Below are 17904 nucleotides of genomic sequence, written 5' to 3'. Positions count from 1 at the left end.
CGGAATACAGAAAACGAATCCCATGACTGAGTGAGTATAAACAGCATGTAATACACCATTTATTGAGAGTTTATGATGTGGGTTTAGTGACACTTTAACTGAACAAGTTGAACTTAGAATCTGACTTAGTATTCACAGCTGTACCAGATTCTGTGTGCACCATTTTTAATAAATCCCCCCCATTAAGTAAGTCAAATATTTATTTATTTATTTTTGTATAACTAACTAGGATGTGGCGTTGTTCCTATCCACTGATACGCCTTATTGGGCACAATTCACTAAGCGATTCTTTACCACATCCGAGTATGCGGTAAGAACGCGCAATGGTCAGAAAAAAAACTGTAATTCACAAACACTCCTTAAAATCTTGCATGAGTTATCTTTCCGAAGTATGCATTAAATACCACATGAAAGCATGTGGTAAGTTATCGCAAGCATCTGATATGCTGCTTTTCCAAAAAAGTGTAAGGCAGCCAGCAATTTAGTCATGGCTGGCATGGCTTCTCTGTGTTAAGTACTCAAGGTACCCTATGAGTATAAAAGTATGAGTATAATTTTCAGCCCGAATATTTGGCTGAATTCGAACCTGAAACGGACCAAAAGACGCACAGAGCTCCTGTGCAAATTCGCACCGGAGCCGCAGTGGAGATATGTGAACCGGCTCCATAGAGAGCCGGTCAAAATCTCCTGCTATTGTGAATTGGATGCGGGGAAACCGCATCCAATTTGTGATGGTGTGAACCAAGCCTAAAGCTCCATAAGTGGCTTGGTTAACCTGAAATGCTTGGATACCCTGCAGAAGTTCAGGTTATTAGCATCTGTGAACTGATCCAGCAGTGTGCGTTTCTTAACCACTTCAACCTCGGAAGGTTTTACCCACTTCCTGACCAGGCCATTTTTTGCGATACGGCACTGCATCACTTTAACCACTTGACGACCGCCTCACGCCGATGTACGTCGGCAAAGTGGCACGGACAGGCAAAATCACGTACAGGGTACGTGATTTGCCTTCCGCGGGTGGGGGGTCCGATCGGACCCCCCCCCGGTGCCCGAGGCGGTCGTCTTTTGTCCAGCGGCGATCGGTGATGAGGGGGAGACCATCCGTTCGTGGCCCCCCCCTCGCGATCGCCGCCGGCCAATGAAAACACTCCTTTGCTGCTGTATGCTAAACAGCAGCAAAGGAAGTGATGTCATCTCCCCTCGGGTCGGTATTTTCCGTTCCGGCCCGAGGAGAGAAGACATCTATGTGAGTGCACAACACTACACACACACAGTAGAACATGCCAGGCACACAAAACACCCCGATCCCCCCCCCGATCGCCCCCCGATCCCCCCCCAATCACCCCCCCCCCCCCCTGTCACAAACTGACACCAGCAGTTTTTTTTTGTTTTTTTTGTTTTTTTTTCTGATTACTGCATAGTGTCAGTTTGTGACAGTTACAGTGTTGGGACAGTGAGTATTACCCCCCTTTAGGTCTAGGGTACCCCCCTAACCCCCCCTAATAAAGTTTTAACCCCTTGATCACCCCCTGTCACCAGTGTCACTAAGCGATCATTTTTCTGATCGCTGTATTAGTGTCGCTGGTGACGCTAGTTAGTGAGGTAAATATTTAGGTTCGCCGTCAGCGTTTTATAGCGTCAGGGACCCCCATATACTATCTAATAAATGTTTTAACCCCTTGATTGCCCCCTAGTTAACCCTTTCACCACTGATCACCGTATAACCGTTACGGATGACGCTGGTTAGTTCGTTTATTTTTTATAGTGTCAGGGCACCCGCCGTTTATTACCAAATAAAGGTTTAGCCCCCTGATCGCCCGGCGGTGATATGCGTCGCCCCAGGCAGCGTCAGATTAGCGCCAGTACCGCTAACACCCACGCATGCAGCATACGCCTCCCTTAGTGGTATAGTATCTGATCGGATCAATATCTGATCCGATCAGATCTATACTAGCGTCCCCAGCAGTTTAGGGTTCCCAAAAACGCAGTGTTAGCGGGATCAGCCCAGATACCTGCTAGCACCTGCGTTTTGTGCCTCCGCCCAGCCCACCCAAGTGCAGTATCGATCGATCACTGTCACTTACAAAACACTAAACGCATAACTGCAGCGTTCGCAGAGTCAGGCCTGATCCCTGCGATCGCTAACAGTTTTTTTGGTAGCATTTTGGTGAACTGGCAAGCACCAGCCCCAGGCGTCAGGTTAGCGCCAGTACCGCTAACACCCACGCACGCAGCATACGCCTCCCTTAGTGGTATAGTATCTGAACGGATCAATATCTGATCCGATCAGATCTATACTAGCGTCCCCAGCAGTTTAGGGTTCCCAAAAACGCAGTGTTAGCGGGATCAGCCCAGATACCTGCTAGCACCTGCGTTTTGCCCCTCCGCCCGGCCCAGCCCAGCCCACCCAAGTGCAGTATCGATCGATCACTGACACTTACAAAACACTAAACGCATAACTGCAGCGTTCGCAGAGTCAGGCCTGATCCCTGCGATCGCTAACAGTTTTTTTTGTAGCGTTTTGGTGAACTGGCAAGCACCAGCCCCAGGCAGCGTCAGATTAGCGCCAGTACCGCTAACACCCACGCACGCACCGTACACCTCCCTTAGTGGTATAGTATCTGATCGCATCAATATCTGATCCGATCAGATCTATACTAGCGTCACCAGCAGTTTAGGGTTCCCAAAAACGCAGTGTTAGCGGGATCAGCCCAGATACCTGCTAGCACCTGCGTTTTGCCCCTCCGCCCGGCCCGGCCCAGCCCACCCAAGTGCAGTATCGATCGATCACTGACACTTACAAAACACTAAACGCATAACTGCAGCGTTCGCAGAGTCAGGCCTGATCCCTGCGATCGCTAACGTTTTTTGGTAGCGTTTTGGTGAACTGGCAAGCGCCAGCGGCCTAGTACACCCCGGTCGTAGTCAAACCAGCACTGCAGTAACACTTGGTGACGTGGCGAGTCCCATAAGTGCAGTTCAAGCTGGTGAGGTGGCAAGCACAAATAGTGTCCCGCTGCCACCAAAAAGACAAACACAGGCCCGTCATGCCCATAGTGCCCTTCCTGCTGCATTCGCCAATCCTAATTGGGAACCCACCGCTTCTGCAGCGCCCGTACTTCCCCCATTCACATCCCCAACCAAATGCAGTCGGCTGCATGAGAGGCATTTTCTTTATGTCCTCCCGAGTACCCCTACCCAACGAACCCCCCAAAAAAGATGTCGTGTCTGCAGCAAGCGCGGATATAGGCGTGACACCCGCTATTATTGTCCCTCCTGTCCTGACAATCCTGGTCTTTGCATTGGTGAATGTTTTGAACGCTACCATTCACTAGTTGAGTATTAGCGTAGGGTACAGCATTGCACAGACTAGGCACACTTTCACAGGGTCTCCCAAGATGCCATCGCATTTTGAGAGACCCGAACCTGGAACCGGTTACCGTTATAAAAGTTAGTTACAAAAAAAGTGTAAAAAAAAAAAAAAATATGAAATAAAAAAAAATAGTTGTTGTTTTATTGTTCTCTCTCTCTCTATTCTCTCTCTCTATTGTTCTGCTCTTTTTTACTGTATTCTATTCTGCAATGTTTTATTGTTATTGTTATTGTTATTATGTTTTATCATGTTTGTTTTTCAGGTGTGTAATTATTTACACTTTACTGTGCTTTATTGTTAACCATTGTTAACCATTTTTTTGTCTTCAGGTACGCCATTCACGACTTTGAGTGGTTATACCAGAATGATGCCTGCAGGTTTAGGTATCATCTTGGTATCATTCTTTTCAGCCAGCGGTCGGCTTTCATGTAAAAGCAATCCTAGCGGCTAATTAGCCTCTAGACTGCTTTTACAAGCCGTGGGAGGGAATGCCCCCCCCCCCCCACCGTCTTCCGTGTTTTTCTCTGGCTCTCCTGTCTCAACAGGGAACCTGAGAATGCAGCCGGTGATTCAGCCAGCTGACCATAGAGCTGATCAGAGACCAGAGTGGCTCCAAACATCTCTATGGCCTAAGAAACCGGAAGCTACGAGTATTTCATGACTTAGATTTCGCCGGATGTAAATAGCGCCATTGGGAAATTGGGGAAGCATTTTATCACACCGATCTTGGTGTGGTCAGATGCTTTGAGGGCAGAGGAGAGATCTAGGGTCTAATAGACCACAATTTTTTCAAAAAAGAGTACCTGTCACTACCTATTGCTATCATAGGGGATATTTACATTCCCCGAGATAACAATAAAAATGATTAAAAAAAAAAATATGAAAGGAACAGTTTAAAAGTAAGATTAAAAAAGCAAAAAAATAATAAAGAAAAAAAAAAAAAAAAAAAAAAACACCCCTGTCGCCCCCTGCTCTCGCGCTAAGGCGAACGCAAGCGGCGGTCTGTCGTCAAACATAAACAGCAATTGCACCATGCATGTGAGGTGTCACCGCGAAGGCCAGATCGAGTGCAGTAATTTTTCCAGTAGACCTCCTCTGTAAATCTAAAGTGGTAACCTGTAAAGGCTTTTGAAGGCTTTTAAACATGTATTTATTTTGTTGCCACTGCACGTTTGTGCGCAATTTTAAAGCATGTCATGTTTGGTATCCATGTACTCGGCCTAAGATCATCTTTTTTATTTCATCAAACATTTGGGCAATATAGCGTGTTTTAGTGCATTAAAATTAAAAAAAGTGTGTTTTTTCCCCAAAAAATGCGTTTGAAAAATCGCTGCGCAATTACTGTGTGAAAAAAAAAATGAAACACCCACCATTTTAATCTGTAGGGCATTTGCTTTAAAAAAATATATAATGTTTGGGGGTTCAAAGTAATTTTTTTGCAAAAAAAAAAAACTTTTTCATGTAAACAATAAGTGTCAGAAAGGGCTTTGTCTTCAAGTGGTTAGAAGAGTGGGTGATGTGTGACATAAGCTTCTAAATGTTGTGCATAAAATGCCAGGACAGTTCAAAACCCCCCCAAATGACCCCATTTTGGAAAGTAGACACCCCAAGCTATTTGCTGAGAGGCATGTCGAGTCCATGGAATATTTTATATTGCGACACAAGTTGCGGGAAAGAGACAAATTTTTTTTTTTTTTTTTTTTTTTTTGCACAAAGTTGTCACTAAATGATATATTGCTCAAACATGCCATGGAAATATGTGAAATTACACCCCAAAATACATTCTGCTGCTTCTCCTGAGTACGGGGATACCACATGTGTGAGACTTTTTGGGAGCCTAGCCGCGTACGGGACCCCGAAAACCAAGCACCGCCTTCAGGCTTTCTAAGGGCGTGAATTTTTGATTTCACTCTTCACTGCCTATCACAGTTTCGGAGGCCATGGAATGCCCAGGTGGCACAAAACCCCCCCAAATGACCCCATTTTGGAAAGTAGACACCCCAAGCTATTTGCTGAGAGGTATAGTGAGTATTTTGCAGACCTCACTTTTTGTCACAAAGTTTTGAAAATTGAAAAAAGAAAAAAAAAAAATGTTTTTTCTTGTCTTTCTTCATTTTCAAAAACAAATGAGAGCTGCAAAATACTCACCATGCCTTTCAGCAAATAGCTTGGGGTGTCTACTTTCCAAAATGGGGTCATTTGGGGGGGTTTTGTGCCACCTGGGCATTCCATGGCCTCCGAAACTGTGATAGGCAGTAAAGAGTGAAATCAAAAATTTTCACCCTTAGAAATCCTGAAGGCAGTGATTGGTTTTCGGGGTCCAGTACGCGGCTAGGCTCCCAAAAAGTCCCACACATGTGGTATCCCCATACTCAGGAGAAGCAGCTAAATGTATTTTGGGGTGCAATTCCACATATGCCCATGGCCTGTGTGAGCAATATATCATTTAGTGACAACTTTATGAAAAAAAAAAAAAAAAAAAAAAAAAAGTGTCACTTTCCCGCAACTTGTGTCAAAATATAAAATATTCCATGGACTCAATATGCCTCTCAGCAAATAGCTTGGGGTGTCTACTTTCCAAAATGGGGTCATTTTGGGGGGTTTTGTGCCACCTGGGCATTCCATGGCCTCCGAAACTGTGATAGGCAGTGAAGAGTGAAAGCAAAAATTTACACCCTTAGAAATCCTGAAGGCGGTGATTGGTTTTCGGGGCCCCGTACGCGGCTAGGCTCCCAAAAAGTCCCACACATGTGGTATCCCCATACTCAGGAGAAGCAGCTAAATGTATTTTGGGGTGCAATTCCACATAGGCCCATGGCCTGTGTGAGCAATATATCATTTAGTGACGACTTTTTGTAAATATTTTTTTTTTTTTTGTCATTTTTCAATCACTTGGGACAAAAAAAATAAATATTCAATGGGTTCAACATGCCTCTCAGCAATTTCCTTGGGGTGTCTACTTTCCAAAATGGGGTCATTTGGGGGGGTTTTGTACTGCCCTGCCATTTTAGCACCTCAAGAAATGACATAGGCAGTCATAAACTAAAAGCTGTGTAAATTCCAGAAAATGTACCCTAGTTTGTAGACGCTATAACTTTTGCGCAAACCAATAAATATACGCTTATTGACATTTTTTTTACCAAAGACATGTGGCCGAATACATTTTGGCCTAAATGTATGACTAAAATTTAGTTTATTGGATTTTTTTTATAACAAAAAGTAGAAAATATCATTTTTTTTCAAAATTTTCGGTCTTTTTCCGTTTATAGCGCAAAAAATAAAAACCGCAGAGGTGATCAAATACCATCAAAAGAAAGCTCTATTTGTGGGAAGAAAAGGACGCAAATTTCGTTTGGGTACAGCATTGCATGACCGCGCAATTAGCAGTTAAAGCGACGCAGTGCCAAATTGGAAAAAGACCTCTGGTCCTTAGGCAGCATAATGGTCCGGGGCTCAAGTGGTTAACTGACAATTGCGCGGTCATGCGATGCTGTACTCAAATAAAATTGATGTCTTTTTTTTCCCCACAAATAGAAATTTTGGTGGTATTTTATCACCTCTGCGGTTTTAATTATTTGCGCTATAAACAAACAAAAAAAAAACCTGACAATCAATGCATCAATGCAGACTCACTGTGCCCATCAATGCAGACTCAGTGTGCCCATCATTGCAGCCTCACTATGCCCATCAATGCAGCCTCACTGTGCCCTTCATTGTAGCCTCACCGTGCCCTTCATTGCAGCCTCACTGTGCCCAACATTGCATCCTCACTGTGCCCATCATTGCAGCCTCACTGTGCCCATGAAATGCAGCCTCACTGTGCCCATCATTGCAGCCTCACTGTGCCCATCATTGCAGCCTCACTGTGCCCATCATTGCAGCCTCACTGTGCCCATCAATGCAGCCTCACTGTGCCCATCATTGCAGCCTCACTGTGCCCAACATTATATCCCCACTGTGCCCATTATTGCAGCCTCACCGTGCCCATCAATGCATCCTCACCATGCCCATCATTGCAGCCTCACCGTGCCCACTGATGCAGCCTCACTGTGCCCATCATTGCAGCCTCACTATTCCCATAAAATGCAGACTCACCTGTGCCCACCAATGCAGACTCACTGTGCCCATCATTGCAGCCTCACCATGCCCATCATTGCAACCTCACCATGCCCATCATTGCAGCCTCACTGTGCCCATCAATGCAGACTCACTGTGCCCTTCATTGCAAGCTCACTGTGCCCATCAATGCATCCTCACTGTGCCCATCAATGCAGACTCACTGTGCCCTTCATTGCAAGCTCACTGTGCCCATCAATGCATCCTCACTGTGCCCATCAATGCATCCTCACTGTGCCCATCATTGCAGCCACTGGGACCCTTACTTTTTAACATCTGTATAAATGACTGGGATAAATCCCAGTGTGCCATTTCAGCCTTTGCAGATGACAGCAAGCTATGGAGTGGAATAACACCCTTACAATATGTCTCCAACTTACAAGCCAACCTCAAAGCACTATTTATTTGGGCAACTAAGTGGCAAATGAGGCTTAATGTTGATAAATGTAAAGTTATGCATTTGGAGGCTAAGAATATGCATGCATGCATCATACATACTAGAGGAGCACAACTGGGGGAATCCATAGTGGAGAAGGATCTGGGGGTTTTGGTAGATCATTAACCTAATAGCATGCAATGCCAAACTGCGGTTTCCAAAGCGAACAAAGTCCTTTCTTGTATTAAGAGAGGTATGGATTCCAGAGAGAGAGATGTCATTTTGCCCCTATAGAAATCATTAGTAAGACCTCATCTGGAATATGCAGTTCAGTTTTGGGCTCCAGTTCTCCAAAAGGATATCGGGAAACTGAAGAAAGTGCAGAGAAGAGCAACCAAACTGATAAGAGGCATGGAGGAGCTGAGTTTTGAGGAAAGATTAGAGGAACTGAATTTATTCTCTATTGAGAAGAGGATATTGAGGGGGGATATGATCAACATGTACAAATCTATAAGGGGGCCATATAGTGAACTTGGTGTTGAGTTATTCACTTTAAGGTCATCACAGAGGACAAAAACCATGTGAGCATGGGACATGTCCACCAGGTATGTAAAAATTTGCCTGTCATTGGGCAGCCATGAAAGCACAGACCAGTATGGGAAGGCTGAAGATGGGCTACGCGGGATGAGACCAGGTACCGTCTGGTAACCTAAAGTGATATTTCAATAATAAGAGGGGCCCCAGGGGGTGCTGAGCCTCCGCTTTAAATTTATGTTATTTGGATAACAAAGAAAACCAGAGGGCTCTGTTCCTACCCACCTTCGAACAGTGAAGCACAACCACGCTAAAACACTGTAGAACTGGAAGCATAGCCTCGATAGCTAATGAACAAATATAGATGGTTCCATCTACACATATAATTACAAAACTGTACATAGAGGCAATATATAAACACACATTGAAAGATTATTTATTTCAAGCTGGTCTCTTTCACACGCATTTCTTAACCACTTGCCGCCCGCCATATAGCAAAATGACGGCGGCAAAGTGGTTTCAATATCCTGACGTCTTCAGGATACTGAGCCGTTGCGCGCCCCCAGGGACGCGCATCGCGGCGATCGACAGAGACTCTTTACCACGCGATCAGCTGTGTCCAATTGCGGCTGATCACAGTGTAAACAGGAAGATCCAGCGATCGGCTTTTCCTCACTTGCGTCTGTCAGGCGCGAGTATAGGAGAGCTGATCAGCTGCTCCTCTGAGACAGGGGGGTTCTGTGCTGATCGATTATCAGCGCAGCCCCCCCCCCCGAGGTTGCCCACACTTGACCACCAGGGACGCCACTAGGACCACCAGGGACGCCACTAGGACCACCAGGGATGTTACCACCAAGTTTGCCACCCTAGACCACCAGGGATGCCAATCAATGCCCACAATGGATGCCAATAAGTGCCCACAGTGGATGCCAATCAGTGCCCACAATGGGCATCATTGATTGGCAAGCATTATTGTTTGGCACTGATTGGCATCCATCAGTGACATACATTACAGTACATCAGTGCCACCTATCAGTGCCCATCCGTGCCACCTATCAGTGCCCATCCGTGCCACCTATCAGTGCTCATCAGTGCCCATCCTGCCACCTATCAGTGCCCATCCGTGCCGCCTATCAGTGCCCATCAATGCCACCTCATCAGTGCCACCTCATCTGTGCCCATCAGTGCCGCCTTATCAGTGCCCATCAGTGCAGCCCCATCAGAGCCCATCAGTGAAGGAGAAAACTTACTTATTTACAAAGTTTTGTAAATGAAACAAAAAAAAAACATTTTTTGTTCAAAATTTTTGGTCTTTTTTTATTTGTTTAGCAGAAAATAAAAATTCCAGAGGTGATCAAATACCACCAAAAGAAAGCTATATTTGTGGGAACAAAATGATAAAAATTTAGTTTGGGTACAGTGTAGCATGACCACGCAATTGTCATTCAAAGTGCGACAGTGCTGAAAATTTGAAAATTGGTCTGGAAGTTGTATAAGTGCCCTGTATTGTAGTGGTTAAAGAACACATTAAAAGACTATACGTTCACTTTAAAACAGTTGCAATCAATAGAAAAATAATCTGAAATTAATTGAAAACATGGTAAAATTCTTTAAATGCTACTAATTGTCAACGTCTTAAAAAGGCATTTTATTTAACAAACTAAGTATACTTATCACATCCGCCTGGAGTTGAGTTTTAATTTACAAATATGCTTTGGGTACAATTAAAGTTTTCTTCCCCCACACCTGTGAGTGCTGTCTACCCGAACCAATATTTATCTTCCTTGATCAAGCAAGTCACTAGTGAGTGCAGCTCTGCCAAACCACAATGTTCTCTTAGTCCGAACGTGCGCTGTGGCTTAATTCATTCCTATGGGTAAGTAGTACTCTGCTGACCTCAGGAGGCTGCTATGAGTACAGCTTACTTATAGGAATGAATAGGGCTGAGAAGGACCCACCAGGGGTGCTTTTGATGAAGAGGCTGTGCAAAACTGGGCAGGGACACACTGTGAAGATCGATAGATCAAGGAAGAAGTTAACTATTTTTCCAGGTGGGCAGCAACAGAGGGGTAGGGGGAACTGATTAAAGGAAACTATAGAGGGGGACAGTTGTCTTTTAAGGCAAACCCGTCTTTTGCTCATGCAGAGCTTGCCACAGGTACACTTTAATTCTGCCCCACCAGTAGTACATATTGATCTTCCCTTTGCCCCCATACCACTTTTGTTTACTTCACTGTCAGAAGTAATTACCCGGTACTTTCAGGTATGAGGGAGCACATAACTAATTTCCCTTCCTTCCACATGATGTTGCACTTGACCATTCAGGCAACCAACTTTGACACATTTTGCTACTTGGAGCTTACATAGGATTACCTTACTCCATGGAGGCCAAATGACAGGATGAAAGGAAGGTAAGTATGATTAGCTGGTAGGTCTGTTATTAAAGAGGAACTAAACCCTGATGGGTTTATTTCGTCTTTGTTTCCCTGCAGGGGTAAAGCATAATGGGCTACTATGCATTGCATAGTAGCCCATTATGTATCACATACCTGACACAGGAGCCTGCGATGTCACCGCTGTCCATTCTCCTACGGAGCGTCCATCTTATTTCCGGGTATCGCGGCTCCGGCGCTGCGCACGGAAGCCGCCACTAACGGCATATCGCTGTTAGCAGCGGCATGCTCAGTGCGTCTGCGCGCCGCTGTCTACGGCGCATGCGCCATAGACAGCGGTGCCTGTCTTTTTGCAAATATCTCCTAAATCGTGTAGGTTTAGGAGATATTTCTTGGACCTACAGGTAAGCCTTAATCTAGGCTTACCTGTAGGTCAAAGTGGTCTGTAAGGGTTTACAACTAATTTATAGTGAACTTGTTGCTTTGTCCTGCATGGACAAATCAAAGAATCATTTTACAGAATGCAGCTTTATATGGCACAATTTTATTTTGCTTTTAGAAACGTTTCCTTTTTAAGCGTGAATCGGTTCCGCCGTTGAGCCTTCTCTCTAATTCCTTAATTGTGCTTCGGAGGTTTTCAATTTCTTTGGTCTTTTCCTCTTGCAAATGCTGCAGTTTCTGTGGGAAGAGAGCCAGCTGTGAATAGCGAACAGACATGACCAGTGTAGTCAAAATGACCCCCATGAATTAACTGTTATGCACCTAAACGCCAACCCACTTTAATATCCATTTATAATAATTGAGTCCACACCTTGTTTTGGAGTATAAATGGCCATAACAGCTTTTATTAGACAAACCAACCAGATAACTCCACTATCAAATCAACATAAAACCCATACCACAACATTTTACCCCAGTCCGTTGGTCTCTGACGGCGACTCACCTTGTTTACCAAATATGTATACCAAAAATATATATACCACCACGCACTGCGGGTACCATTTTGAAAACCCCCCTTTCCCGCAGTGCCACCATCTCCTTATTCCATCCACCATGATGGAATACACCGGAGGGGCTGATCTTGCCGATGAGCCCCCCACCCCTTTTGGATTACCAACTTCTTACTGCCACCGTCAGAGACCAACAAGCAACTCCGCCACCCTCTGTAAACACCCCTTATTTGCTGTTATGACGACCGTCTTCCACCTGGAATACAAAAAGAAAAATCACAACAAACACCCAACATAAATTGTATACACTTCTGATTTTATATATATCTATATATAGGGAGGGAGGGTGGGAAAACTGCCTCCTCCTGTGTCTTCTTTCTCTCCACTGCCCCTTCCTGGCTCCACCTCTCCCCTTAAGTAATGCCACTCCCCCTTTTACAAGTTCCTATCTTCCACCACCCTTCCTAGACACTCCCATTCCCTATTTCTAATTAACCCCTCTTGTGTCTCCTTCTCCACACTGTCATGCCCGGCCCTCCTTTATCATTCCTTCCTCATTTTCACTCCGGGCCTCCCTTGACCAGTGTAGTCAAAATGACCCCCATGAATTAACTGTTATGCACCTAAACTCCAACCCACTTTAATATCCATTTATAATAATTGAGTCCACACCTTGTTTTGGAGTATAAATGGCCATAACAGCTTTTATTAGACAAACCAACCAGATAACTCCACTATCAAATCAACATAAAACCCATACCATAACATTTTACCCCAGTCCGTTGGTCTCTGACGGCGACTCACCTTGTTTACCAAATATGTATACCAAAAATATATATACCACCACGCACTGCGGGTACCATTTTGAAAACCGTTAGGCCTCCCGCTGTAGCCGCTCGGAGACACCCCCTTTCCCGCAGTGCCACCATCTCCTTATTCCATCCACCATGATGGAATACACCGGAGGGGCTGATCTTGCCGATGAGCCCCCCACCCCTTTTGGATTACCAACTTCTTACTGCCACCGTCAGAGACCAACAAGCAACTCCGCCACAGCCTGAAAGAGTGACCAACTTACTCTTGAAGGCACCTCCACACCCACAGGGCCCTTTGAATCCCTTCCTGCAAGCCCAGACTAGAGGTCAATCCCCCATCTGAAAGATGAACTCCATCCTTTATCCAATAGAGCCCAACATTGGTCTCTAATTCTAGATGCCCAATGACTAAACCTCCATTATTAACCACAACCTCCCCACCATTTTGTTTATGCATATGCGTGTTTTCTGAATGCTAGTCACTAATCTAGCCCGTCTCCAAACTGTCCGGGCAAATATGTCCGACCATAGCCGCAGAGTACCCGGAAAATCAGCCTTTAACTGCAGAAAATCAGCCTTGATGTCTGTGATCAGCTCCCTGACCGGACGTACCCCCCAAACCACTAACCCCTGCATGGATTACCAAAACATCGGGAGGTCTGTCCAACTTTCATATCATACCACTTCCCGAACTACTCTCTCCCACCTCATACCAGGCGTACCCAACCACCGCAAATAAGCTTCTTTCCGCGAAATGCCCAATCCCAGCACACATAGAAATGACCGAGGATCCAAATGAGGCGTGTGGAACCTCCATCTGAAAATGAGGCGTGTGGAACCTCCATCTGAAATGAGACGACAAAACATCCAAGGTAGCAATACTCCAGCATATCCCCACATACTGACAACCTCATTTAAAACACCCCGTAAATCCGGTTTACCTCCCCCTGTTCTCTTTCTTTAAAATTGTATTTTATTTATTTATTTATTTATTTTTTTTAAATGCGGAATCTCCTTGATTCCCACCTCCCGTTCCTCCACACCGCCGCCTCATCCTACCCACACCTGGCAGCTTCAGTAGCCGCCCCTATGCGGAAGGAGTGTGAAGCGTATTGTTCCCCCTCCAAGCCTGCCCTGAAAAGGCATTTGCTGAACACCGACATAAATTGGAATTTTTGATAAATAGGACCCATCTTTATGCCTTAGTCATAAAATGCCAGCGAAGATACCGCAGTAAAACAGTAAGACCTCATAGCTTGAGATACATACTGAACACAACATCCCACATATGGCCCTCAGACTGGCAAACGTGACAGGCCGTCTCATAACCAATTTCATGTGACCCCTCCGGAAAACCCCCCCCTTTTTTTTTTTTTTTTTTTAAGCCTGTTTCACCCAAACTCTTTTGTTGCGTCCTCCTCCCCCATCAGTTGTAAAATCATGACAGGCCTGCCATCTTCCGCTCAATGGCAGAGACCAATCCCCCACGTTCCATGTTCCTAGACACAAAATACAAAACCCACAACCTTACCTCCGCCCTGTCCTTACCAATCCTGGCCTCCTGTACCATTAACAACCACTCCTTCCATACCTTAGTATAATGCGCCCGCGTGGCTACACTCACTGACTGCCGAATCCATCCCGCGGCGACTCCAATGCCAGCTCCCACATCCAATCTGTGTAAGGGACTCCCTCCTGCTCTGCGCCCGGGGTCAACTCTCTGAATCTGTCCCACTGAAAGCGAGACCGTGCATCAGCCAGTGTATTATACACTCCAGGTATGTGACCAGCATACAAGAAAATGTGCAATCCCAAGCACCTCAACACCAACCTACGCAATAGCCTTAGTACAGGTGGTGATGACGCCGACATGCGGTTGATCACCTGGACCACTCCCCTGTTGGCACAATTCAGTCCCGATTTCATATTCCTACAAGCCTCACCCCCAAAGTTCCAACGCCGGTACTACTGGAAAGAGTTCCAGTAACACCAGGTTACGCGAACCCTGCCTCCACCCATACTTGCGGCCAAGGACCCGCACTCCACTGCCCTTGAAAAAAACGCCCCATAACCCTTAGCCCCTACCGCGTCTGTAGTTAAATCCATGTCACCGGGCCCGACATCCACAACGATCTGCCGTTGTACGACTCCAGAAACTCATACCATACCTTCAAGTCCTCCCGGTGTTCCCTATTAAGCCCGACCAAATATGTAGGTGCCTTGACCCCTACCGTTGCTGCCGACAGCCGTCGACAGAACACCCTCCCCATTGGGATTATCCTACAAGCGAAAGTCAACTTACCTAGTAACCACTGCAAAGCCCTCAACTGGACTTACCACAGTCTGTGGATCCCTCAAATTACTTTGTATAAGTTCTCCAACTTACCTCTGGGCAGGCGACATTCCACTGTTTCCACATCTACCACTATCCCCCCAACAAACTGAGTTCCGTCGTCGGGGCTTCTGTTTATCCTCTGCTAAAGGCACTCCAAAAACCTGCCCGCGAAGTGCTGCAACGTGGATAGCAGAATCGCACACACGTCGGAGGCAGTAATGTATGACCGAATCTAGGCCCGACACATCCCTAACCACCCACTCCCGAAATGAGCTAAATGCTTCAAACATGGCACCATAAATGAAGCAACCCATAGGTAAGCATTTGTCTACATAAAACTGTTCTTGCCAATAACAACCCAACGGCCGGAAACTATCCGGATGCCCCGAAAGCAAGCGGAAGGCGGATTCTATGTCCGACTTGCCATCAATGGCTCTTTTGCTATACTTCCTCACCCATCATACTGCCACGTTGAATGACGTGTAAGACCCAGTGCATGCTTCCGGATCGATAAAATCATTCACCAAACTCCCTTAGGAAATGACCAATGATGAATAAGTCGGAACTTGTTCGGTTCCTTCTTAGGCCCCACCCCCCAAGGTGAAACAACTAAATCCTGTATAGGTATTATCCACAAACGGCCCCCCATCCGACCCAAAGCCACTTCCTTCGCCAATTTTTTCCCCCCCACTAACCTTCTAATTTCTTGTCAGTGGTGGAACCACTGCCCATGAACATGGTATACGAAAACCTTCCCCAAACCCCGTGACCAATAGCCTCATCGCTACCTAGTCCGGATACCTACTTAGAAAAGGCTTCTTCCTTTTCACCTTTCCGGCGTCGTCCCTTTCATGTGCAGGCTCGCTGTGACGCCTCCCTTTTTTTTTTTTTTTTTTTTTTTTGAAGCACTCGTGCTTAAACTTACAGGACCCCCCAAATTTACAATTTGTAAATGTCCATGGAATCAGCCTGTACCTCTTTTTTCTTCATCCCCCCTTCTTGGAATTATCCGGTTTTACCCTATCACAGGTTAAATTTTTCCAGCGGCAATAGGGAAAAATATCTCCACATATTCACCCTTGACAATATTATCCCGAACCTCCTGCTTTAAGTGTGTTCCCAGTGGACCCTCAAAGCACCCATATACCTCGCCCTTCGCCGCATCCGCAATACTCACCACCTCCACTCTGGCCGTTGTTGCCGCCCCCTCTGTAGCCCCCCTTTTTTCCTTGACCCGCTCCTTCTGCTGCCGCCCCCGAGGGGTCCGGCACCCTCTGCACCCTTACCCTAGTCGCCATAGCACCTCTTTCCCCCCCGGTTACCGTTCCCTTCCAAGGGCCACCTGCGGCAGCTGTTCCTGTCCCAGTTCAAATCTACCCACCAAATTCTGCAATCCTTTCGATAAATCCTTCAATTGCGCCCCTGATCCAGAACTGGCCGGCCTTGGAGCCGCCAATTGCTGATCAGGCGCCCCCCCCCCCCTTTATCCCCACTGTACCCGCTGTTACGACCCCTAATAAGTCATGTAATGCCTTAATCACAGATAAATCATTGCTGGACTCACCGGGCTGTCTGGGAGCACGCCCCCACCGCCTCCGATTGGTCTCTCCTGCTGGCACTTGTTGTTCTTCGCTGTCGGACACCTCACCTTCCGAGCGATCGTCCTGCTCCCTGACAGTTGGCGTTGTCAGCCCCCCGGGTGAAGAGGCCCCGGAAGCCGTGAAGATCTGATCATATAAGGGCCGACTCTCTCCTGCCGCTATACTTCTTCCTGAACCGCCACTGGGAGTCGCCCTGGCTGCACCGATCGGCCTGCTTGTGACCACCACCGCCATCCTTCTGTCCATGTGCCAGTCTGTTGGCTAAGCCCCGCCCACCCACAGCCTTGCTGACCACTCTAATCCCCCTCCGGTGGCCACTGTGTCCTCACTACTCCCCCCCTTAGCCCCCCTGCCTGTTCTGCCACCCCCATGTGTTAAACCCTCACTCTGAGGCCTGTGAAACTCTGGCGGTGAAGCGGCGCCATAACGGCCCGTGGCCCCGCCCCCCGGAGTAGGCCTGCGGCGTGCAGACCGCCCGGGCCCTGAGTTATCCTGTCGCTGTGTCCGCTTCGCTGGGGGCGCTGATCGGTCCCCCCGAGGGCTCCCTGTCTGCCGAGCAGGCCGCGATGGCGGCCCTGGTGAAAAACACGCCGGAGGCCGTGACCTCCGCACGTGATGGGTCTCTTCCACTGTCCACGATCCCTCCTCATCCAATATCAGTGCCCCGACTTGCCTCTTCAGCCAGTCCACTCCTCTCGTCGCCGTCGCAGCCCTCAGCCTCGCCAGGATGGTGTCCTGTCCTCCATGCTGATGCTGGAGGAGCAGTGAATAAAACTGCCTCCTCCTGTGTCTTCTTTCTCTCCACTGCCCCTTCCTGGCTCCACCTCTCCCCTTAAGTAATGCCACTCCCCCTTTTACAAGTTCCTATCTTCCACCACCCTTCCTAGACACTCCCATTCCCTATTTCTAATTAACCCCTCTTGTGTCTCCTTCTCCACACTGTCATGCCCGGCCCTCCTTTATCATTCCTTCCTCATTTTCACTCCGGGCCTCCCTCATTCAAGTAAATGTGTTTTTTCTTTCATTCCGCAAACTTCATCCTTCTAACAATGATTAATCTCCACAATGCTACAGGAGCACATGAAACAGGTTTTATTTTGAAGAATTTCTGTGATCCTTGAATTCTTAGAAGTTCTATTGTGTACACAAGGACATCATGACATGTAGCAAGATATACTGTATAAACGTATATAGTCACAAAAAAGGGCGATCTTGTACAAGACTAAAAGGGGTTGATTTACTAAAGGCACATAGACTGTGCACTTTGCAAGTGCAGCTGCCCCAGAGCTTAGTAAATGAGGTAAAGCTTTGGAAAGAATAACCAATCATGTGCAAAGAAAATACAAAAAAAAACAGCATTCTTGCTTGCACATGATTGGATGATGGAAATCAGCAGAGCTTCTGCTTATTT

General features: G+C 46.7%; 1 protein-coding gene and 1 long non-coding RNA gene across 2 annotated transcripts in view; both read right to left on the bottom strand.

The window, feature by feature from the left end:
• Positions 1-11270: 11270 nt before the first annotated feature.
• The window catches only part of CCDC152 (coiled-coil domain containing 152), an 83723-nt gene continuing 77089 nt past the window's right edge, over positions 11271-17904 (bottom strand). Inside the window, exon 10 of the mRNA XM_073631325.1 lies at positions 11271-11470. Coding sequence (XP_073487426.1) covers positions 11348-11470 — 123 coding nt within the window. The 3' untranslated portion in view covers positions 11271-11347. The remainder of the gene's footprint in view (positions 11471-17904) is intronic.
• On the bottom strand, positions 12079-17432 carry LOC141132882 (uncharacterized). The gene is made up of 2 exons (XR_012242975.1): positions 17167-17432; positions 12079-13402 (listed from the first exon to the last, which is right to left on the bottom strand). It is a non-coding gene; the product is annotated as an uncharacterized lncRNA (long non-coding RNA).

Source organism: Aquarana catesbeiana, linkage group LG01 (genome assembly GCF_042186555.1).
Source record: "Aquarana catesbeiana isolate 2022-GZ linkage group LG01, ASM4218655v1, whole genome shotgun sequence".
Lineage (NCBI taxonomy): Eukaryota > Metazoa > Chordata > Amphibia > Anura > Ranidae > Aquarana > Aquarana catesbeiana.
This window is presented reverse-complemented; position numbering and strand designations above follow the sequence as displayed.